The following is a 24,707-nucleotide window of genomic DNA, read 5'->3' as shown; positions in this document are numbered from 1 at the left end:
TTTGACACTTGGCTATGCACAGGGGTTCTCAGATGTGCTGGGAGTCACCTACAGAAGATGATCATCTTCACGTGGCACACTGGGGTAAATTCTGAGGGGCTTAGGGATACACTTTATATGGGCTGTGGTGAAAGTAATCATCATGTTTCTTTATATTATATAATTATAAGAAGATTGCCAAGTGAAAAGATAATATTCCATTTGCATAAAATTTTCAAATAAAATATTTTTAAAATTCCAAAAAAAAAAGAGATGAATACTTCCTTGAAACAAAATTTCTAAGGACAGTTTCATTTTCTTCATGTGTGTGTTTATTTGATTTACATTTCTCTTTCACAGCATAATGAAATTCTACTCTTGTACCCATTTGGAGAGGATGGTGGGGGATGAAATTAAGCAACTATTGGTAAGTATCTACAACGACGACTAGAGTTTACTTCACTGCAGTGTTCATTATAATTGAATGGTGATAATTAATATCAATTTCATACAGACTAGTGAAGGAATGATTTCCTAATCCTCATCATTGGGAATGCATTCTGTGTAACTTATCTTTAGGTGATAGGTGGGTGATGTAAAAGGGCTGCCCTGAGTATTGAGAATGACATAGATGCACGCACTCTCTATGATTTGGAAGGCAGGTGGCTTGCAGGTTTGCAAGTGTTGTGGTTAAAAATGTCCTGTGCTCTTCCCCTTCCACCGTCGGGTTTCTTGGGAGCATCGAGGGATACCCCTGGGTGGCTGGGTGGGTGAGGGCACTGACAGATACTATTTGTATTTCTAAAAGAGACTCAGACTTCTTGCTTATTCTGATTATAGGCTTCACCTTGTTCTTCTTAGCCCTACAAAAAAAAAGGAAATCAAATTAGGTTAAAGACAATGAAGCAGACTTTAAGGGACACATTTTGTACTTGCTTTTCCTAGGCTTGATAGGTATATTTATACTTTTATTTCTCATTAAATGAAAAATTTTGCTCTTGAGATAAAGAATTAATGTGTACAATCTGAATTTGACTTCAAATTGTGATAACTATAACTCGAATTACAAAAAAATGAAACATTTCTCTACTTTGTTTAATTGTTTGATCTTCATAAAATAAGTAGTGGCATGAACAAGTATACTTTTCATCCTTTATCATCTTGCTTTGATAAAACTTTGGAATAACATGATTTTATATAATTTATGTTTACATTTTACATTAGAGGTGAGTTTTTTAAAAAACCATATTTTCCTTCATGTTGCCCTAGATTTTCTGTACATGGTTAGAGAATATGTTCAAAATACAGTTGCAATATCTACCTATTATCTACTATGTATACAATATATGTGTGTATATGGATTCGAGTATGTAATTGTCGTGTGTGTGTGTAGTTCAAATTTAGGATCTTGGGAGCTATCCCTAAGCTTTTTGCTCAAAGCTAGCCCTCTCCCACAGCTCTATTTCTGGATTTTTGGTGGTTAATTGGAGATAAGAGACTCAAGGGCTTTCTTGTCCAGGCTAGCTTTGAATGGTGATACTCAGATCTCAGCCTCCTGGATAGCTAGATTAGGCTTGAGACACCAGTGCCCAGCTGAAATTGTCTTTTTCTGTTCATCAGCTGGTTAGAACTGACCCTCCCCCCTCTACTTTCTAAAAAGGCATAATTGTGCCAACGGATTTTGAAAATAAACTGCCCGGTACATTATGTGATTCATGTAAGTATACCACCAGATGGACCCAAAAGATTGAGTCATATTACCTAGCCTTCTGAATAGGCATATTGATCACATTATCTGCTAGCATTTTTGTATCCTTGCAAATGTTCTGCATTGAATTACCTGGTTATGCTTCATGAGATTTAAAAGTGTGTTTACTAATTTTCATGCTTCTTAAAAGCTGTTCAAATTCTTGCCTCTCATCTCCAGTTGAATAGTCAGATCAACCAAAAAGGTGACCTTTTAATTACAATATACCTTTTAAATAAAGGTATATTTACCTTTGTTAAAAAGTAAATTGTTATTGTAAAGGTGGTATCCAGCTATATAAGCCAGGTCAAGAGTACATTTCTTCCTGGACAGAGTCACCCTGTCTCTTACAGTTTTTCCTTCCCATTCCCATCCATAAGGTGTATATTTTGCTTTCAACATAGTTGTAAAGTATTTTTTCCAGTTCTGGGCTTTGAACTCAGGGCTGTAATGTATTTTTTGCCAGTTCTGGGCCTTGAACTCAGGGCCTGAGCACTGTCCTTGGGTTTTCTCAAGGATAACGCTCTACCACTTGAGCCATAGCACCACTTCTGGCTTTTTTCTATGTATGTGATACTGAGGAATCAAACATTAGTCTTTGTCCATGCTAGGCAAGCACTCTACCACTACGTCAAACTCCCAGCTGCAATATATATATATATATTTTTTTTTCTTTTATTTTAATCAAAGAAAGAATTCAAGTTGGGTGCCAGTGGCTCATGCCTGTAATCTTGGCTACTCATAAGGCTGAGATCAGAGAATAACCATTGAAATCCAGCCTGGGAATGAAAGTCCATAACACTATTATCTCTAACCCACAAAAAAGCTGGAAATGGCTCGAATAATAGAATGCCAACCTTGAGCCTAAACCTCAAACTCCCAGCTGTAATATATATATATGTATATATATGCATAATTTAACACTATAATAGAATGCCAACCTTGAGCCTAAAACTCAGGGATAGCATCCAGGCTCCCCTGAGTTCAAGTCCCAGGACTGGCAAAAGAGTAATAATAATAATAATTCAGATCCTATGTAGAGGAGAAACACTTCATATAGGGGAATTTCTAATAGGAGGTATTTCTGGCGTCAATGCCTTTAGCTTTACCACAAAGTAGAATTTGAATAGTTCCCATTTGATTGACTTCTGTTGATCCACAGGTTACTGTAGTTAGTAGAGTTCCATTTCCATTTAAAACCAAAACCCAAATGTGTCTTATATTGTCTGTGAACTACAATTAAATAGGACAACCCAGGAAATGATATTGAATTTCCTGGCTTGAGATCTGTGGAAGTTGTTGATGAAAGCGACAGATAAGACACATAATTTTGAAAATAATGGCTTCAACCTTCTATAAAAATGAATTATTGATAAGCAATTCCTCTGTCCAGATTTTACAGTTCGTTGACAGTGTGAACACACAAAAAATCAACCTTGAGCTTTGTGACTTTGGAATCACTGGCTTGATTTTATCCAGGGGTGACATTTTTTCAGCTATAGTCTTTTCATAAATGTTTTTGTTCAATGGCAACTACTCTGTAAAACTACATAAAGATAATGATGATGATGATGATGATGATGATGATGATGATGATGATGATAATAATAATAAAACAAAAGCATCCTGTCCTTTCCAGCAGCATCTTCATGACCACAACCTGTGGCTGGGGCAGGCCTCACATGCGGCCTGGCCTGCGGTGGATGCTGGGTAAATGCTCCAGTAACTCTGTGAAGTCTTTCCTCAGCAGTAGCTGAGGTTCAGTATTGCAGGGCAAAGGCAGAGAGAAAGAAGGACCCGCCGCCTACAATTCTTACACTAGGAGAGTCAGATTCATGATTCTTAGCTCTGGATTCCTGATTTTGATAGTTTCTTCCCAAGAGAAGATATCAACAAGTAGCCAGCTGGCCTAGTGTGACGAAAAACCATTCCATGTGCTATTTTCACTAACCTTGATATGAGTGCCTGTGGTTTCCTTCAGATAAATTGTCTTTCCTGCCTTCTAATACATAGCTCCTCTATCAGTTATAGCTTCATTTTAAAAGTCTGTATAAAAACCTTCTGCTCTGCCTCTGTAGACCTGGCAAACTCCTGTGTTCTGTCCTTAGTCCCTTTGTTTGTGTGTGAATACCCTGTTTGTCTGCTCCTCACTAGGCAGTGGAGTTCTGTAGCCAGGGCAACAAATGTTGGGTCATTGTGGTTAAGAGAGGAGTGCTGTGGTCCAGTGTTTTGTGAGATTCTTGTTGGGTTTTTGCCTGTGATCTGTCTCGTAGGTAAACAATATTCACTGGTTAACAGGTTCTACTGGAGGTTTTGTTTCTCTGTCCAAGAAGTCTGGCTCCTTTTTCAAGTTACACTTGAACTGCAGAGTCTGGTTTTAAGTTTATTGGGGATGCTTTCTTTTACCCTTCTTCCTATCACCCTGATCTGATTAGTGTGTCCACTGTGACACTCCGAGTTGCTTCCTAGTAACTTTTTTTTTTCGATAATTAACTGACATATTAATTTTTATTTTAAAAAGCTAGTATTTCCTGAAAGATCTAAATGCAGCTGGATTTCTTTGATTACTAGAGTTGACTTTGGTCCAACATTAGGAAGGATTTTCCTGAATATAGAAACAAGACTGGAGAGGAAAGACTGTTTCTGAGCCTGGGCCCTGGCCCTCTCATGCTTGCCACTTAATGCTCAAAAGTGAACAGATGTCCAAGATTGCCTCAGCTCCTGGCCTTTCCTCCCTCCTGTTAGAAACTCTGGGCAGGAGGGGAGCATGGTCTAGTGCTAGAGTGCTTGCCTAGCACGCACAAAGTTTGATTCCTTAGTACCACATACAAAGCCAAGAAGGTGGTGCTGTGTCTCAAATGGTAGAGTGCTAGCCTTGAGAAAGTCCAAGTACAGTGCCCAAACCCGGGAGTTCAAGCCCCAGGACTGGCAAAAACAACAACAAAAAAAGCACAAATCTCCAGTGTCAGGAATGAATAGACACACAAGAAATACAAATTTTGTCAAGCAATTTACTTTTGCTCAAAAGGGTGCAATGCCTCACTCTACCCAGAGCTAAGCAGGCACACTGGGCAGAGCAGTTTAGTAGGTTTTTATCCCAGTCCAAACTGTCCCTTGTCAAGGAGTTAGGCTCACATTCTAAATATAACTGATTACCAACGTTAGATTGTTTTTTTAAAAGGTTTACAATTTTTTTTTTCATCACAGCTGGCTGAAAGCAGAACTGGGAACCGAGTGGCTGACAGACACAGTGAGAGAGGTTGATGAAGTCAGCAGAAAGCTCCCATTTAAAAGGGGGAGGTCTGGGGCACATGGCTGACACCTGTAATCCTAGCTACTCTGGAGGCTGAGATCTGAGAATCAAGGTTCAAAGCCACCCCAGGCACAAAAGGACCTGAGACTCTTATTTCCAACTAACCTCTAGAAAACAAGTGGTGCTTGGTTCAAGGGTAGGATGGTAGCCTTGAGCTGAAGAGCTCAGGGACACCTCCCACCCAGACCCAGGGGGAGGGTGGAAGCCTTGAGCTGAAAAGAGCTCAGGGACAGTTCCCAGGCACAGTTCAAGCCCCGTGCCCCACAGAAAATAAAGGGGAGGGTCACGTGTGTTTGGCCTAGTGATAGAGTGCTTGCCTGGCATGCACAAAGACCAGGGTTCAATTCCTCAGTACCACATACATAGAAAAAAGCTAGACGTGGTGCTGTGGCTCAAGTGGTAGAACTCTAGCCTCGAGAAAGTCCAAAAACAGGTTCAGGCCCTGAGCTCAAGCCCAAGACTGGCCAAAAAAAAAGTGGGGGGGGAGGGGACTTAATTCCATTGATAAAGATTTGTCTAACAAGCAACACACTTGGCAGTTGCAGTTTTATTCTTTGAATTCCTTCGATAAATATTTATCTCCCTAATTTGGCGAGTGGGTCACAGCAGCACAGCTGATAATTGCAATTTCACTCTTTCAACTCCTTCGGCACAAGATTTGCATTCCTCACATGGCTGCTGGTCATACACAGCACAGAAATACGTCTTTAAAAAGCAAATAATAGAGGGGGGAAGGGAAATGGGGACCATGACATGTGAAAGGGTTTCAATGTGTGGGAATTAATGCACCATTTATCTGGCAAATATCATGTAACCCTTCTATTAATTACAATAAAATATATTTTAAAAAAGCAAATAATACCAAAAATATCAATATACAATACAAAAGCATTTCAGTTTGACAGAAAAGACTACTTTTTCCTCACACTCCTCTCTCTCACCCTCAGAAAAGGCTGGTGTAGGTGCGGTGGCTCATGCCTGTAATCCTAGCTACTCAGGAGGCTGAGATCTGAGGATTAAGGTTCAAAGCCAGCCTGGGCACAAAAGAACCTGAGACACTTATCTCCAATTAACATCTAGAAAAATGGAAGTGAGGCTTGGCTCAAGGGTAGGGTGGTAGCTTTGAGCTGAAGAGCTCGGGGACAGTGCCCAGGCCAGATCAAGCCCCATGACCCACAAAAAAAAAAAAAAAAAGGGCTGGAATCTTATCTCTCACCACCAGGTGGCAGTGCTGATCTCACCTCAGCTCCTGCAGCCCCTAAATAACCTGACCTATGGAAATCAGCTCTGAAAACAGGGATGCGGGCTCTGCCTTCATAAAAGTAGACAGTCAGTAGGCTTCCTAGAGAGAAACAAGCAGACGTTTGGAAGGGAAGAAAACCCTGAATCATGGTTATGCAGTTGGGGAGTGGCAGGGGGAGACAGCAACACTTAACTACCTTGTGAAAATACAGTGGAGCATATGAAAAGTGAGGGTGAATTTTTTTCTCTATTTAATAAAGATGAGGAGAAAAGGCATGTAGCTGAAGGTAGATGGTGGTCAGGTATCTTTTTTGGTCCAAGAAGACAACTTAGCCAGGGTTATTAGAAAGGTAAGAGAGCAAATAAAACTATGGGAAATAGACATGGGCTCTACAGCTCACCTTCCCCTCCTCCTCCTTGCTCTCAATTCTACATCTCTAGTACAGAAGAATCAGGTAGTGGGTGCAAGTAGCCAGCTGGCCTAGTGTGACCAAAAACCATTCCATGTGTTATTTTCACTAACCTTGATATGAGTGCCTGTGGTTTCCTTCAGATACATTGTCTTTCCTGCCTTCTAATACATAGCTCCTCTATCAGTTATAGCTTCATTTTTAAAGTCTGTATAAAAACCTTCTGCTCTGCCTCTGTAGACCTGGCAAACTCCTGTGTTCTGTCCTTCGTCCCTTTGTTTCTGTGTGAATACCCTGTTTGTCTGCTCCTCACTAGGCAGTGGAGTTCTGTAGCCAGGGCAATAAATGTTGGGTCATTGTGGTTAAGAGAGGAGTGCTGTGGTCCAGTGTTTTGTGAGATTCTTATTGGGTTTTTGCCTGTGATCTGTCTCGTAGGTAAACAATATTCACTGGTTAACAGGTTCTACTGGAGTTTTTGTTTCTCTGTCTAAGAAGTCTGGCTCCTTTTTCAAGTTACACTTGAACTGCAGAGTCTGGCTTTAAGTTTATTGGGGATGCTTTCTTTTACCCTTCTTCCTATCACCCTGATCTGATTAGTGTGTCCACTGTGACACTCGAGTATGCTTCCTAGTAACTTTTTTATTTTTGTTTTTTTTGGCCAGTGCTCTGGGTCTAAGCACTGTCCTTGGACTTTCTCAAGGCTCGAGCCACTTGAGCCTCAGCACCACTTCTGGCTTTATTGTATGTATGTGGTAGCAAGGAATTGAACCTGTGTCTTCCTGCATTCTAGGCAAGCACTCTACGACTAGGCCACACTCCGGCCCCTTCCTAGTAACTTTTTTTTATATTCTCTTATCCTGGTTTATTTTCTTAACTTGAGAATGGGCATCTAATTTTTAATCATCAAGGTACATTTTAAAAACATTTATTGTTGGAGTAATGTATAGAGGGGTTACAGTTACATTCGTCAGGTCGTGGGTGCATTTCTTCTCACACATTGATACTCCTTCTTATGTTTTTGTCCCTGTTTCCCACTCCCCTCTCATCAAGGTACATATTAAAAGAGAAAAATTTTAGATCATTGGTGAAGATAATTCTCTAGCAAAGGATTTTTTTTTGCCTCTCATATGAGACAATGGACTTGTCAGAGTGGTTTGGTTTCTTGTAACACTTTTCAACTTCATTCCCTTTTGCTCAAAGTTTTATGCAATGGCAGTCTGGTAATTTTATATTTCATTGTGTATTATTGGATTTACTTTTAGCCTCCCTCAACATATACAATAACTTGAGAGTAAACTTCTGGGCTGAGTTGCATGTTGGGATGAATGTCAATCAATATGCCATTCTGGAATGAGCATGTGGATTTAATCATGTAATTCTGAAAATTAGGACGGAGAAGAGCGAGCCCGGACCGTGCCTCTTGGCCGAGCGCGTAGGCGCAACCAGGATGACGACGTCGGGCACCCTGTTCCGGAGCCTGGTGCCAGGCTCGCGTGGGTCCTCCAGCAAGTACCTCGTGGAGTTCTGGGCAGGGAAGATGACCCTGAAGGGGACCACGGTGACCACGGACAAGCCGACAGGGCTCCTGTCCATCCAGCAGACAGACGACTCGCTCCTCCACTTCTGCTGGAAGGACAGGGCGCCGGGGACCGTGGAGGACGACCTGATCATCTTCCCTGACGACTGCGAGTTCAAGCGGGTGGCCCAGTGCCCCAGTGGGAGGGTCTACGTGCTCAAGTTCAAAGCTGGGTCCAAAAGGCTCTTCTTCTGGATGCAGGAGCCCAAGACTGACCAGGATGAGGAGCACTGCCGGAAAGTCAATGAGTATCTGAATAACCCCCGATCCTGGGGCACTGGGGGCCAGCGGGAGCGGTGGCCACGAGCTCTCGGCCCTGGGTGGTGAGGGTGGCCTGCAGAGCCTGCTGGAAACATGAGTCACCGCCAACTCCTGCAGCGCATCCGACCGGCTAGCCTTGGAGGACTGGGTGGGCTCAGGGCCCTCACAGGGCCGGGCCTGGCCAGTCTTGTAGGTAGCGGCGGGCCTCCAGCGAGCAGTTCTTCCTCCAGCTCCGGAGCCAGTCGGCAGCTGTCACCCCATCCTCCACTACCTCCTCTGCCCGTGCCCCCCCAGTCCCTTCTGCCCCAGCCGCTGCCTCGGCCACCCGCCCGAGCCCCACGCCCAGTTCAAGTAATGAAACGGGTAAGGCAGCCAGTCCGACCCAGCCCATCCAGCTGAGCGACCTGCAGAGCGTTTTGGCTACCATGAACGTGCCAGCCGGGCCAGCTGGCGGCCAGCAAGTGGACCTGGCCAGCGTGCTGACCCCAGAGATCATGGCCCCCATTCTGGCCAACGCCGATGTCCAGGAGCGCCTCCTGCCCTACTTACCCTCGGGTGAGTCGCTGCCCCAGACCGCGGACGAGATCCAGAACACGCTGACCTCGCCCCAGTTCCAGCAGGCCCTGGGAACGTTCAGTGCAGCCTTGGCCTCGGGGCAGCTGGGCCCCCTCATGGGCCAGTTTGGCCTGCCCGCGGAGGCCGTGAAGGCCGCCAACAAGGGCTATGTGGAAGCATTTGCCAAAGCTATGCAGAACAATGCCAAATCTGAGCAGAAGGAGGGCTACGCAAAAGACAAGAAAGATGAAGAGGAAGACATGAGTCTAGATTAAGTTATTTACTGTCTTTTAAGGAATTTGAATTCTTAGTCACGTGACTCTTGTAGTGGCATTTGTGATTTATTGCATACCTTTTCCTGTTCCAACTCACCAATAAAAGTCCTTTCTTTTACCTGAAAAAAAAGAAAGAAAATTAGGACAAATACAAGAATGTAAATTGTTATATCTTAACTGAATAGAAATAGAACTAACAAAAATCAGGATGTGGACAAGAGAAATGATATAATGCTAATAACCTCCTATGTTAAAGTAAAAGAGAGACTTTATATGATACCAGGTTGAATGATCTAGTTAATAAACTCCAAGAGTACCAACTTTTATTAGATTTTAGAATTCCTTTCATTAACCTTATAGGAATGTATTAAAAATCCTACCTTGTAAAATCCTTTAGGTAATGATTAGCAATCTCTTTCATTTCTGCTTGATATTTTAATGAAAAATAAACACAGAATCATGTGTATTTGGTTTTTTTTTTACTGTGTCATTTATTTATTTATTGCTTATTTTCTCATCAGTCATGGGTCTTGAATTCAAGGTCTGGGTACCGTCCCTGGGCTTCCTTTGCTCAAGGCTCCTAGTCTACCACTTGAGCCACAGTGCCATTTTTGGCCTTTTCTGAGTATTTGATTGGAGGTCAGAGTCCCCTGAACTTTCCTGCCTGGGATGGCTGTAAACCGAATCCTCAGACTGGACTAGCTGGTGTTACAGGCATGAGACACCAGCACCAGGCTGTGTCTTTTTTTTTCTTTTTTTGGCCAGTCCAGGGATTGAACTCATGACCTGATCATTGTCCTTGGACTTTCTCAAGGCTAGGGCTCTACCACATGAGCCTCAGCACCAATTCTGGCTTTTTTCTACGTATGTGGTACTGAGGTCTTCGTGCATGCTAGGCAAGCACTCTTCCACTAGGCCAAACTCTTGGCCCCTTTACTGTGTCTTTTAATCTGTGATCATCAGGCATACCACATTTTTCTTTCATTTTTTGTTCACTGAACATGACCAGGAAGATGCTTAATGAATGTGAAGAACCAATGCAATATTTCCACTGAGAAAAAGAAGTCTTTTCATCATTAACTTGGCCATAAGTGGTTCATAGATACGTAGTAAACAATGTAAAAAAGGATTTAAGGCTATAGTGCTTTGTGAAGTCATTTATTGATTTATCTTTGTGTGAGTGTTGGGCTTAAATTCAGGGCCTGGGTGCTGTCCTTGGGCTTTCCTCAAGGCCAGCACTCTACCACTTGAATCATAGTACCACTTTTGCCTTTTCTATGCATGTGGTAGTGAGGAATCAAACCCAGAGATTCGTGCATGCTAGGCATGCACTCTACCACAAGGCCATGCTCCTGGCCCCGTTTTTAAAGCAAGGTGCAACTGAGTGGTAGATTGTCTTTCAATACATATGTACACCACATATGTACACACACATACATGTATATATAAATAAGTTGGCTGTACTAGACTTTGAGCTTAAAGTTTAATTGCCTACCAGGCATGCTTTCTATTACTGAGCCACTTCCCCAGGCATTTGTTTCACTAGTCATTTTTTTTTTAATCTGGGTCAGACCATGACTACCTGTTTTAGTTTTTCCATTGTAACTGGGATAAGAATCTCAGGCCAGTGGCCTCCCTGACCTTTCTGTTGAGTTTAGGAATTTTTGTGCCTAGCGTGTCCTAGAATCACAAACCTCTCCATCTTAGCCTCGTGTGCTAAGATGATAGGCAGCAGTCTCCACAGTCAGCTATGTATTAAAGAAGAGGTCTCATAAACCTACATACTCAGAATAGCTGCAAGCTACCATTCTCCCAAAGTCCACCTCCCAGGTAGCTAGCAATACAGTCATTATAATGCCTCAATCCAGCTGATTTTAACTTAACTGAGTAACTAGTGCTTCACTCCACGCATGGCCCTTGCATGGAGAGTCACTGCTCTTGCACCCTCTCACAGGAATGCTCTAATTGAGTTATTTGTGAACCAACACGGTTGCCATCCCTCCATATGTCTTTATTTGTCATTTCCCTATGCACATGTGGCTTCTTTCTGAAAATTACTGTCACTTTTTGCCTGTGGACATTTTTTTTTACCTATAGTAGCATGCTCAGCCTATGTAAGGGGCAATCTGGAAGTCCCTTAGGCACTAAAGCTCCAGGACAGCCCTTAAACAATAATAAATATGAGCTAGTACATAAAATATCCCAGCTTCCTTACTCCTCCAATGGATCAACTCTGAGATATGTCCCAGAACCGTCTAGCACTGGTCCCTGGAGGAAGAGCATTTCTCTCTCTCTCCCTCTCCCTCTCCCTCTCTCTCCTCTCTCTCTCTCTCTCTCTCTCTCTCTCTCTCTCTCTCTCTCTCTCTCTCTCTCTCTCTCTCTCTCTCTCTCTCTCATTTCCTTCATTTACCTCCCATTCTTGGAAGGACCTATTTTAGTCCAGTTCTTACATCTGAATCTATTTCTCCATGGATAAAACTGAAGGCAGGGCTAGGAGTTTGGCCTACTGGTAGAGTGCTTGCCTAAGCATGCAGGAAGACCAGGGTTCGATTCCTTAGTACCTCATACATACAGAAAAGCAGGAAGTGGTGCTGTGTCTCAAGTGGTAGAGCTGTAGCCTTGAGAAAGCCCAAGGACAGTGCCCAGGCCTGCCGCACAACCAAGAGAAGTGAAGGCAGTAGCTTGTCACATTTTGTGTCAAGGAAAACTGATATGACTGCATCTGTTTCAGGGAAATTGGATAAGCTTTTGTTCAGAGTCCATCTGCCTGAGTTAAATACTGAGCAGGAGCTGGTGTTTTTCACAGTAAACCCAAAGTGATAGATGGAAAATTGTTTAAGCAGTCTTATGTGTATTTAAATTTTGTTATAAATATCTTTAATAACTTGAGATTATTTTATTTTGGTTCTGTTGTTCTAAGCTGTCTAATTTATAGCCACTGGTTTCACATAAACATCAAATAGACACTGGAGGCTGTTATAGTAAAAGAAAAAGGCAGGGAGACTGCCACTGGGCCTTATAACATAGGAATCTAAAGAACTGCAGTTTTAATGTATAGGAAACAATGTGTGTGTGTGTGTGTGTGTGTGTGTGTGTGTGTGTGTGTGTGTGTTTGTGTGTGTCTTGGTCCTGGGTTGACCTCAAGGTCTAGGTGCTTTCTTGAGCTTTTAATTTTCTTCTCAAGGCTAATGCTTTAGAACTAGCCACACCTTGAGCCATATCTGGCTCCACTTCTGGCTTTTTGGTATTTAATTGCAGATAAGCGTTTCATGGACTGCCAGGTGCTACTGGCTCATGGCCTGTCATTCTAGCTACTCAGGATGCTGAGATCTGAGGCTCACAGTTCAAAGCCAGTTAGGGCAGAAAAGTCTATGCCACTCTTCTCTCCAATACAATATTCAAAAGAAGCCAGAAGTGGTGCTGTGGTTCAAATGATAGAGTGTTAGCTTTGAGCAAAAGAAGCTCAGATACAGAGAGTAGGCCATGAGTTCAAGCCCCTGGACTAGCACAAAAACTAAAAACAAGTCTCATTTACTTGCTTGCAGAGACTAATTTCAAACTGCAATCCTCAGATCTCAGTTCAAGCCCCAGGCCTGGCAAAAAAAAAAAAGAAAAAGAAAAGGAAAGTCTTCTAAATGATAGAAAAAAGAATTCAAGTCAGCTGTAGATTTTAAGGTGTGTAGTACAGTAGGCCATGTGACTAAGTTCACTTTTCAGTACCATAAGCTTCAGTAAAAATCGACCAGAAAAGGCATACAGTTCAAGCAAAGTATGTGGCTCAAGGTTTAAGAAATTAAGGTTTTGCAAAAGCAATATAATGAATGATTGTTGTCCTTAATGTACTATGTTGTCTCTCATCTCCTTTGCTGTCCCTTGGTTATCTCATATTGGTATAGTATCTCACTTTGTTATCTGATATATTGAATTTATTTGTATTTGGATATTTGAAATTTGATAGGGAAGGGGGAAAACCAGGACGGGTGGGGGGTGTGGGGGGGAGGGAAATGGGTACCAAGACATGTGAAAGGGTATCAATGTATGTAAATTAATGCACCTTCTATCTGGCAAATATCATGTAACCCTTTTACTAATTACAATAAAAAAAAGAAATTAAGGTTTTGGGTTCCCAAATGAAAGCTTCATTTCACCAACAATCTACTTCTCATCATCCAAGCTCCCACTTTGCTACTTGTCCAAATATGCCACCCAAACCATCCACAGACACACTGCCCCCACCACCTCAAGTAATGCCACCACTATTACCTACGGGTATGAGCACCTGGGCCTGATTTCCTGTCACAATGCATCACAACCCAGCTTGTAGAGATCAAGGGGCCTCTGCTGGATCTTAGCCCCATCTGCTTCATGCTTCCTGGTTGGCCCATCTGCAGTTTCTACATCCACACACCACAGTATTTCTTCTCAACCAAAGATAGCAATCTAATGACGTGGCAAGACTCTTCAGTGATCTGGTAGAGGAAGATCTGTTTTGAAGGATAAAATATCACTGGGTAGCTTCAATGATTAGAACAGAAGTGTTGCATCTGTCTTTCTCATCCCACCTTTCCAGACGAACAGAGCACAATTAAGACAATTACTGAGCTTATAGGACACCCGGTCCCTTCCAAATGTGGTACAAGTATACAAGGAATTCGATTGGGGGGATTCAGGGAGGCTTTGAATCATTAAGGACAGGTCAGTGAGCCCTTCCTGTGGGCAGAGTCCATGCTCCTTTAGCTACATGTGGTATACACTTTAGACCTCTACCTTACAGGTAGAGCCTCCCTCAACCTACCCTAGAAGCAAGTCTTCATGTGTGTGTGTGTGTGTGTGTGTGTGTGTGTGTCTGTGTCTGTGTCTGTGTCTGTGTTTTGGGTCTCGTTGTGGGGCTTGAACTCAGGGTCTGGGCACTGTCCTGAGCTCTTTTGCTCAAGGCTTGTGCTCTATCACTTTGAACCACAGTTCCAACTCCAGTTTTCTGGTGGTTAATTGGAGATAAGGGTCTTATGGACTTTCTCATGTGGGTTGGTTTTGAACCATGATCCTCAAATCTCAGCCTCAGGAAAAATTGATGGCTGGTGACGTATTCCCTATATTAATTTCAATATGATGATAGATTTGCTTCTCCTTCAAACTTAAGATTCAGAGAGAGAGAGACAAAGTTTAGCCAGAATTTTCTTATAAAGAAGAGCAACACTTTAGAAGAAGAAAAAATGGTGGTATTACAGATCGTGTTTTAAATTGTGACAATGACTTTGCCTATTCTCATAAAATTCCCCTGTAGTTATACAAGAGAGAGTGATTTTTAATAGTCTAGTTCTGAGCGGGGTATGGTGGTACATTTTAGTTGTCCCAGAAACCTTGGAAACCTGAGATGGGAATATCAGTTGAGCCTAGCTGTTTCAAAGAGTCTGGACAACACAGCCAGAGTGTAAAATACATGCACATACACACAACTGAGCCAGCAAGTGAGATATAGAGAGAGAGGGAGGAGATGGGGGAGAGAAAATATCATAATTCTTACTGTATTTGTGGGCTGTCTTTTTGAGTTGTTCAAAGTCAACTATAGTCTAACAATAGTAATAAAAACTCCAGAAAATTCATAAATTTTATTTCTTTAATTATTTCTTTTTGTATGGTGCTGAGGATCAATTGTGGAGCCTGTAGATGCAAGGTGAATGCTCTCATGCTGAGTTATACATAATTGAAAGCTCCCATAATTTTTTGTCTATTTTTTGGCAGTCCTGGAGGTTAGGACTTGAGCCCTGACCTTGGACTTTTCTCAAGGCTAGAGCTCTACCACTTGAGCCTCAGCACCTCTTCCAGCTTTTTTCTATGTGTGTGGTCCTGAGGAATCAAACACTGGTCTTCCTTCATGCTAGGCAAGCACTCTACCACTAGGCCCAATTCCCAGCCCTCCCACAAATTTTTAGTTACTCACTACTCTGAGTAGGATGAGGATGAAATCTAACACCTGCCTTTCACCTTGCCTATGTCCAGCTGTGGGCCTCACCAACCACTGACTGCCTCTTAGAGATAAATTCCATACTTGTTCATTTTCAAGACCAACCGTTGGATTCTGAGTGAAAATTTCCTAGCAGCTTGCTTACATTCGGACTTTTGGATGTGAAAAAAATCATGCATTGGAAAACCCATAGATAAACAGGAGTGTGATTAGCATAGGGAAGAACAGATTTCAATAAAATGAGGAAATAGATGAAATGGGATGTGTCAGAAGGCAAAGGATCCTTCCTGCTACAAGGGAAAAGGGGGAGGGGTTGTGGAGGCTGCCCAAAGCCCCTGGCTGACATTCAACTTCAAGAGGGGCATGCATTTGAATTGCTCAATAAAACTGAATGTAAGGGACCTGGAGCATGGCCTAGTGGTAGAGTGCTTGCCTCACATGCACAAACTCATGTGTTCTATTCCTTAGCACCACATACACAGAAAAAGCTGGAAGTGGTATTGTGGCTCAAGGGTAGGCCTTGAGGAAGCCCAAGGATAGTGCCCATGCCCTGAGTTCAAGTCCAGGATTGGCAAAAAAAAAGGAATGTAAATTAGGCAGCATCCAAGAGAGAATGGGAACTCTATATGTCTTGGCTCAGTGATGGAGTAGGGAGAGATGTCCATGTGTGAAGTGCCCCTGTGGCTCAAGTGGCAGATCACTAGCCTTGAGCAAAATGTGTCCAAGGAGGCACCCAGGGTAGAGCTCTACCACTCTCTAGCTCTACTCCTGGGTCTTCGTGCATGCTAGGCAAGCACTCCACCACTAGGCCACAATTCTAACTCACCAAATAATGGATTTTATTATGATATTTCCACCCGTGCACAAGAGAACTGTGTGCTTATTCACATTCCCATCCTGGTTCCTATACACCTTCCTATCCTTCCCTCTGCTTAGGCCTTTTTTATTTGGTTGTTTGATTACTTGTACATATGAGTCTAGACTCCAAATGTAAGAGAAAACATGTGGTGGTCACAAGTCTGACACATTTTCCTTGGCTTTTCTGATGTCCACTTCCTCTCATTTTCTTGGAACTAACACACTTTTATTCTCATAGATGACTGAACAATACTCCATTGTGTGAGTGTGTGTGTGTGTGTGTGTGTGTGTATTTTTTCCTCCCTCCGTTCATCTGTTGACAGAAACTTGAGTGGCCACATAAATCTTTACTGTTATAATAGTGCCACAGTAAACATGAGTGTCCAGTTCTCAACAATACTGAATTTATACTGTCTGTGACGTGTTTCACTAATTAGGTAGGAAATTTGAACAGGTTCACCATACCTCTCTCATTTGGGAAGCTCCAACATTACGTTGTTGGAAGAGACATGTTGATTTCTCAGGAACCGTTCCGAATCCCAAACTGCTCCTCATAGGAGGAAATGGAATGAATTCCCTGCCCTCCAGTTTTGGCTTTTAAATATTAATTTTTTCCACTTTTTAAAACTTACAAAATAGTTCCTGTCGCTCTCTCCATTCCTCCCTCCCTCCCTCCCTTCCTTCCTTCCTTCCTTCCTTCCTTCCTTCCTTCCTTCCTTCCTTCCTTCCTTCCTTCCTTCCTTCTGCCCTACTTCCCTCCCTCCCTCTCTCTTCTCTCCCTCCTCTCTTTTTCTCGCTCTTACTCTCTGACTCCTCCCTTTCTCTTTTGCTGTCAGTACTGGGACTTGAACTCACAGCTACTGGCTCTTACTTATGTCAGAGTTGGCCCTTCTCACTTGAGTTGTGTGTCTACTTCCGACTTGTTGGTGGTTACATTTAGACTTTCCTGCCTGGGCTGTCTTGAGCCATGATCCTGAGGTATCAGCCTCCTCAGTAGCTAGGATTTCCCTTGTAAGCCTCCAGCGATTGTTGATACCAGTGTGAGGGCCTGACAGTGGTATGTACTTTCACCAGCCCTCCTCACCTCCAATTTCACTTTGTGCTTTCTCTGCTTTCCTGTGAGCTCACTTGGACCATGTGAGAAAGTCCAGTTCTCCTCTTAGGTTGGGTTACTGTGGCTGAGATTGACGGTGTGGCAAGCTGGCCTAGAGGTGTCCTGTGCTGTTCTTCATCATTGCACTGAATGGTTGTCGGGTCATCTGCTTGAGCACTAATTTCTGTAGTTTCCCAAACCCCAATCCCACCGAGGTATGATATTGCTCTCCTATTAAAAGGAATCATTCATAACCCTAGCCACTGATGATGGTGTGAACGGAACCTGAATGTCAATTTAGACAGGAAAGTTTGAGGGTCCATCTCCAATTCATCAGCAAAATGCTGGACTGGAGTCATAATTTAAGTGGGAGAGTACCTGCTGTGAGCACAGAACTCTCTCTCTCTCTCTCTCTCTCTCTCTCTCTCTCTCTCTCTCTCTCTCTCTTTCTCTCTCTCTCTCTCTCTCTCTCTCTCACACACACACACACACACACACACTCACTCACGCAAACAAAAGAGGGAAGAAGGAAAGGTCTGGTGTGGGTGGACTCCTCTGTGAGAGGCCTGTAGACATTCTGGTCAGCTTTCTCTGGGGATGAAGCACTGGAGATGACTGGTATCCCATGATGCCATCTTGCCTTCTCCATGCTGGGATCACCTGCTTAGCCCTCTCAGAAAGCACCATGTGATCTCCAAGTACACTGCTCATCTGTCTCTGACCACAACTCCTGGAGCTCACAGCATAGGTTTGATTTTCCTGAAAGGCCAGATCCATGATCCTTCCCCTGGGACTCAGAGAAGACATTTAATTATTTGCGAACCTCAAGTTTCCTCTATAAAACGAAGCTAATCATATCTCATACATTATAGAGATGATCTGAGAGATGAGATGAAATCAAACATTCTAAACATGTAGCTAGGTCCTAGAACTTGTATGCTCTGCCTCCCAAGTGCTGGTATAACAGACCTGTACAATCACACTTGCAACTAAGTTTTTCCTTTGCTTTCTTCACCTTCCAGGTACTGAACTCAGGACCTTGGGCATGTTCCTCTACCAATCCTCAGTACTGGGGTATTTTAGGAGGAAGGGAGGAAATTACGTCACTGTGAGCATGCCCTTAAATGGCATAGTGGGGATGATAGTCTCTGTGTGCCCTCTCTCCCTCTCCCCCCCCCTCTCTCTGTCTCTCTCTGTCTCTCTCCCCACCCCCCAGCCACTGAGTTACACAGGCCTCCTCTTCTCTCACATGTTCCAGTTGATATACATTGCTCAAAACAATATAGCCAAGAGATATGTTTGGATGAGGCAATGTAAACCTTTTCTTCTTTTCAGTGGATTGTCTCAATTATTTTGTAACAGACAGCTGACTCTCCAGGTGAAGTGAGATTTTCTTTGTATTGTGTAACCCAGGTACACAGTGATGAGAAACCCAAAGGAAAAACTCTGACTGTAAATCTGTCACATTTTCTGCTGATGCCATAGTTTTAGATGTTTAAATATTCATGTGTTTGGCAAATACATTAGAACCAGAGTGATAAATGGAACTGTATAGAAGGTTACCTGTGATGTTAAAAGGGTCCTCAGTGATTAACAACTGTGCATTAGTAATTCTCACGATGACATGCGGTTAAGTTTCATACTGTTTCTCTCTTCCCTCTTGTTCGACTATAACAGTAGGTCCATGGCATTAAAAAGAGCAGAGGAGAATGCAGATCAATAATGATTGGCTTACAGGGAATTGGAAGTCCAGAAACTATATATCTTTAACATTTGATTTTTCTTTTAGCAGGAAATGGGTTTATTATTTTAACTGTGTGGTAGCAGCTAAGATTTTCTAGTTTGTTTTTTTTTTTTTTTGCCAATCCTAGGTCTTGAACTCAGGGCCTGAGCACTGCCCTTGGGCTTTTTCCTCAAAACTAGCATTCAACCACTTGAGCCACAGCACCACTTCTGGCTTTTTCTTATGTATGTGGTACAAGAGGAATCGAATCCGGGTCTTCATGCATGTTAAGCAAGCACTCTACCACTAAGCCAAACACCCAGCCGAGTTTATAGTTTTTAAAAACACATATATAGCCAGGTGCTGGTGGCTGCTACTCCAATCCTAGCTACTCAGGAGGCTGGAGCTTGAACTCAGAGCCTGTGTACTGTCCTTGGGTTTTCTTAAGGCTAGAGGTCTACCACTTGAACCACAACACCACTTAGAGATTTTCTTTTTCTTTCTCTCTCTCTCTCTCTCTCTCTCTCTCTCTCTCTCTCTCTCTCTCTCTCTTTCCTTCCTTCCTTCTTTCCTTCCTTCTTTTGTGGTGTGTCATTAGACTTGAAGTCTGGGCCTGGGCATTGCCCCTGAGCTCTTTTTCAGCTCAAGGCTATCACCCTACCGCTTGAGCCTCAGCACCATTTCTGATTTTCTAGTTGTTAACTGGAGATAAGAGTCTCACGGACTTTACTGCCCCGGCTGGCTTTTATGTGCAATCCTTAGATCTCAGCCTCCCGAGTGGATGGTATTACAGCTGTGAGCCACTGTGCTGGGCTATTATGACTTTCTGTGTAGGTGGTACAAGGAATCAAAACTGGGGCCTTCGTGCGTGCTAGGCAAGTACTCTACTAATAGTCCACATTCCTGGCCACACAAATCATTTTTATAGGGAAATCTTGGTTTTTGAATAGAGAGAAAAGATGTTATAGGATTTTCTAATCCAATGTTTCATTTATCATTGTTTGATGGATTTTTCCCAGTAGAATATTTCACTTGTGATGTTTTTCTGAACTTCATTGTGTTGATATAGTATGGCTTATTTTCTGTCTTCTTTCACCCATCATGATGCCATAAGCACTCAATGCATATGATAGTATTAATAACCCTATTAACGGCTAATATTTGTCAAGTGTTTCCTCTCTATGGATCAGGCAGTATTTAACTAGTCACATAATATGCTATAGCTTACAACAGCCAATGAGGTAAATCTATTACAAGTGCCATATATCACACAATAATGGAAAGAAAAGTTTCAAGAACTTACCAAGTACTAGACAGAAGTGAGTAACAAAGCAGGGATTTGCACCCAGGCAACTTAAACCCAGACTCTAAGCCTCATAGTTGCTGTAAATCCTGCTCAGCCCAATTATTCCTAAGCCATGCAGCTTCATATTTGTTCTCATAGAAGGCACTGAGGATTTTGGGGAATAGAATATTGTCCTATTAATCTTTACATATCCATAACTTAGTGAAATGTACAGCTCATATCAAGAATTTAGTACGTATTTTTCAAAAGTGAATTAATTTCTGATTTGGGCATAAAACATTGGGAAAACATCACAGAATGCTGTACTGACTCAATAAAATTTAAGTGGCGTCCACAGTATTTTCTACGATTTTTCTCACTCTACTAGTAACTTGCATTCCCCATCAAATAGTGGAATTAGGAAGTCCCATGCTGTGGTTCATGTGATAATCTACTAAGCAGGAGGCTGGGATATGGAGGATGAGAGATTCAAGGTCAGGCAGAAAGTTCTGTGAGTTTGTCTCCAAAGTGGCCAGCCAAAACTGGGATATATGGCTCAAGTATTAGAGTGTCAGCCAAGCAAGCAAGTCAAGAGAGCATGAGGTCCTGAGTTCAAACATTAATGAAATAGCCAGCAAAATTAGGATATATGGCTCAAGTATTAGAGTGTCAGCAAAGCAAGCAGGTCAAGAGAGCATGAGGTCCTGAGTTCAAACATTAATGAAATAGCCAGCAAAAATTAGGATATATGGCTCAAGTATTAGAGTGTCAGCAAAGCAAGCAGGTCAAGAGAGCATGAGGTTTGAGTTCAAACATTAATGAAATGGCCAGCAAAAATTAGGATATATGGCTCAAGTATTAGAGTGTCAGCAAAGCAAGCAGGTCAAGAGAGCATGAGGTCCTGAGTTCAAACATTAATGAAATACCCAGCAAAAATTAGGATATATGAGTGGCCGTGAGGCCGCGCTGCTCCCGGCCTGGTGACAGCGGCCGCTGGAAGCGGACATGGCGGCGCTGGTGAGCGACGAGCTGGAGGCTTTGGCGGCGATTTTCTGCGGGCCCCACCAGTGGGAGGTGTTGAGCCACTCAGGTGAAGACCCCGGGCCATCAGCCTCAGGTGTTCTCCCCGTGGCCCGGCCGGGGGCCCCGCCCCGCGCCCCTCCCCCCTGGCCCTGGCGCTCCGAGACCCAGGCTCCTTCCCTGAGGCCTTGAAACAGAATCCACACCAAGGCTGAAGGACTTGAGATGTGGATATACCCTGAGAGTCGGTATTCCAGTTACCTGCCACCTACCACTTGTGCGTGCCCAGGATCTCAGTTAACTCTGAACTCCTGACCAGGGCCCAGTGGGAGACTGGGAAGGACATGCTACTGGAGCAAGCAGAGACCCTCCTGTCAGAACCTATGGTTCAGGAGCGGGTCCTCTGGTGTCAGCAGAATCTCCGGCATATCCTCAACCAGCCAGAACCCAGAAAGGGCAGCAGCCAGGATGCTTTTGCAGTCAGCCCGACCATGGATGATGGATTGTGGCTGGCTCTTTTGCATCTAGATCCTATGAGAGCAAAGACTAAATACATCAGAACTGTGCAGAAATGGGCTTCTGATTTAAGGCTCACAGGAAGACGGATGTTCATGGGTAAAATAATACTGATTTTACTGCAAGGACACAGAAGCAACATCAAGGAGTACCTGATGCTGCAGAAAACCTCCAAAGTCGATGTGGACTCAAGTGGAAAGAAATGCAAAGAGAAAATGATTAGTTTACTATTGGAAACAAAAGTACAGACAGAACACACAAGGTTTCTGGCATTGGAAGTCAAAGAGTATTCAGTGTGGGATGACTTACAAAAGGAATTTGAAGCTGCAGGACTTCAGAAGGTTTTCCCCGAATTCGTGCTTGGGCTGGTGAAATAAAATGAATGACAGGAGTCTGGATCAAACAGCAGGGTTTTGTTGATGTTGTTGCCCTGGCTTGGTGGAGGGGCTATTGAAAGAATTATAAGGAGGCAATGTTAAGGTTTCTCTCAAGTACAGTCTTTCTCATTCTGGGACAAAAGCTGTGTTTCATAGAATATACGCAGGAAAATGCCTTCCATGTCCTAATTTTTGCCAGGGAAAACTGGGCTTAATAGATGGAACTTTATTTAAAAGATAAAGAGATGAAAGCAAAAAAGCCTTTGTTTTTTTCATATATTTTTATTCTAATTAATAGAAGGGTTACATTATATTCGCCAGATAGAAGGTGCATTAATTCACATACATTGATACCCTTTCTTATGTCTTGGTCCCCATTTCCCTCCTCCCCCACCCCCACCCCTCATCTTGTTTTTCCCCCTTCCCTATCCAGTTTCAAATAACCAAATACAAATGTATCCAATATAGCTGCTTTTGCGCAGCAGCAGAAATTTCACCGCTCCAGGGCTCCTGGGGAAGAAATTAAAGTCAGTGTCTCCCTCTCCCCCCCCTCTCTCTCCTGCTCTCTCTCCTCCTCCCCTCCCCTCTGCCCATCCCCTCCCTGCGCCTTCCATGGGCACCATGCAGGCCGGCAGCCGCCGCGTGGCGGGCGCGATGCCAGGATGGGCCTGATCTGGCTCCTGCTGCTCAGCCTGCTGGAGCCCGGCTGGCCCTCGGCGGCCCCGGGGGCGCGGCTGTGGCGCGATGTGGGCGGGCGCAGCGGAGGCGTGTACCAGCGCCTAGGCGGGGCACCCGGCGCCACCAGCTCTACTGTACCACCCGGTACCACCTGCAGCTGCACCCGAGCGGCCGCGTGGACGGCAGCCTGGAGCACAGGGCCTCCAGCTTCCTGGAGATCACGGCTGTGGTACGTGGCCGTGAATGGCAAGGGCCGGCCACGCCGGGGCTTCCGGGCCCGCCGCACGCAGAAGTCCTCCCTCTTCCTGGCCCATGTGCTGGACCCCAAGGACCACAAGAGGATGCGGCTACTCCACGGCGGCCACGGCGGCCACGGCGGCAGAGACAGAGCCGGGGGTCACCGGGCCCACGCCAGGCGGCGCACCCCAGCCCGAGCCACCGCGGGCACCACACCTCGCACGTGGCCCTGACTGACTCTCCCGGCCACACGCTTCCTCCTGCCCTCTGCAACCAGGCTGGATGGGACTCGAGGGGCCTCAGTTTCCCCACGTCCAGCGGTCGGTGTCGGCTGGCTGGAGGCTTTGTGTAACTGGGACATTAAAGTATTTTATTATAAAAAGAAAAACAAATACATAAACTAAAACAACTATAAAGATCACCAGAGAAATATATCTCCTCCAAAATCAACTGTTTCCATAAGAGATTTTAAAGACAGTGAAATGGGTGATATTTGAAAGAACTTGCTCAGAAATCTAAACAAATGCTACGAAGACAACAGCTGAACAAAATGAAGTAAGGAAGCCAACATAGGATAAAAAAATAAAAATTCAAGGAGGAAACAGATATTTTGAAGAGTCAACATTTTAGAAAGGAAAATTTCAATAATCCAATTAATTCAATTAAACATATTGTGAACAGAATTAAAAGAAAGTGAGGATGGAGTATTAGAGATCAAAGATAAAGTAGCGCAATTAGATCAATCAGACAAACAACAAAAATAAGAAAATATAAACGTAACATGTAAAACTTGCCAGGTATGGTGGCTCACGTTTATAATCCTAGCTACTCAAGAGTTTGACGTTTGAGGATCGTGGTTCAAAGACAGCAGGTAGGAAACTCCATGAATCTCTTATCACTAGTTAACCATCAAAAAGTAGACATGGAGGTGTGACACAAATGGTAGAGCAGAACAGCTCAAGGACAGCACCCAGGCCCTGAGTTCAAGCCCTAACACTGGTGCAAACAAACAAACAAACAGACAGACAAATAAACAACAAAAGGAAACCCATGAATCATGGGTCTGGAAAAAAAGTACAAACTAAAAACACAGGAAACGAACTCCATAAAAAAGACAGTAGTGAACGCGTTAAGTCTGGATGACCTGAGTCATCCAGGTCCACTCGGAGGCCTTCAGGATACCAACAGGCAAGATCAGCAAAAGGACTAGACTATATTTGAAGCACTGGATATGCAAAAAAGAGACTATGAAAACTGTAAGAGAAAAATGGAGAGAAGCAAGGGAAGGCCACTTCATATTCATAAAAAGAAAGATCTCTTAATAAGAGATAACAATTTTAACATATATGCCTCTCATGTTGATGCATCCAAACTTATGAAGCAAACAGTACTGCATTTGCCAGTGCAGATGGAGTCCAACATAATGTGAGTGGGGTGCTGTGAGACCTCAAACTCCAATAGGCAGGATATCCAGACCATTATTGGACCTCAAAACCATGAACCAAGAAACATCAGAATGGAATGGCACTGTCGACCAAATGGACTTAAGAAACCATTGCACACTACTTTATCATCCGCATGATACAGTCATCCCGGA

General features: G+C 43.6%; 1 protein-coding gene and 2 pseudogenes across 1 annotated transcript; all 3 read left to right on the top strand.

Annotated features, from left to right (window-relative positions):
* Nucleotides 1-8,138: 8,138 nt before the first annotated feature.
* On the top strand, nt 8,139-9,727 carry LOC150039258 (proteasomal ubiquitin receptor ADRM1 pseudogene; annotated as a pseudogene).
* An 11,560-nt stretch (nt 9,728-21,287) lies between these two features.
* On the top strand, nt 21,288-22,309 carry LOC150039257 (RWD domain-containing protein 3-like; annotated as a pseudogene).
* Nucleotides 22,310-22,857: 548 nt separating this feature from the next.
* On the top strand, nt 22,858-23,343 carry LOC150039256 (fibroblast growth factor 3-like). The gene has a single exon (XM_090327812.1). The coding sequence runs from the start codon at nt 22,858-22,860 to the stop codon at nt 23,341-23,343; it is 486 nt and encodes a 161-aa protein (XP_090183938.1).
* The last annotated feature ends 1,364 nt before the right edge of the window (nt 23,344-24,707 follow it).

This window comes from Megascapheus bottae, unplaced genomic scaffold (genome assembly GCF_031878675.1).
Source record: "Megascapheus bottae isolate mThoBot1 unplaced genomic scaffold, mThoBot2.hap1 HAP1_SCAFFOLD_40, whole genome shotgun sequence".
Taxonomy (NCBI): Eukaryota; Metazoa; Chordata; class Mammalia; order Rodentia; family Geomyidae; genus Megascapheus; species Megascapheus bottae.
The sequence above is the reverse complement of the archived record's forward strand: the minus strand, read 5'-3'. Positions and strand labels throughout refer to the sequence as shown.

What these genes read in the sequence shown, in the direction of transcription:
- LOC150039256 (XM_090327812.1), top strand. Translation starts at nt 22,858, where the DNA reads ATGGGCCTGATCTGGCTCCTGCTGCTCAGCCTGCTGGAGCCCGGCTGG.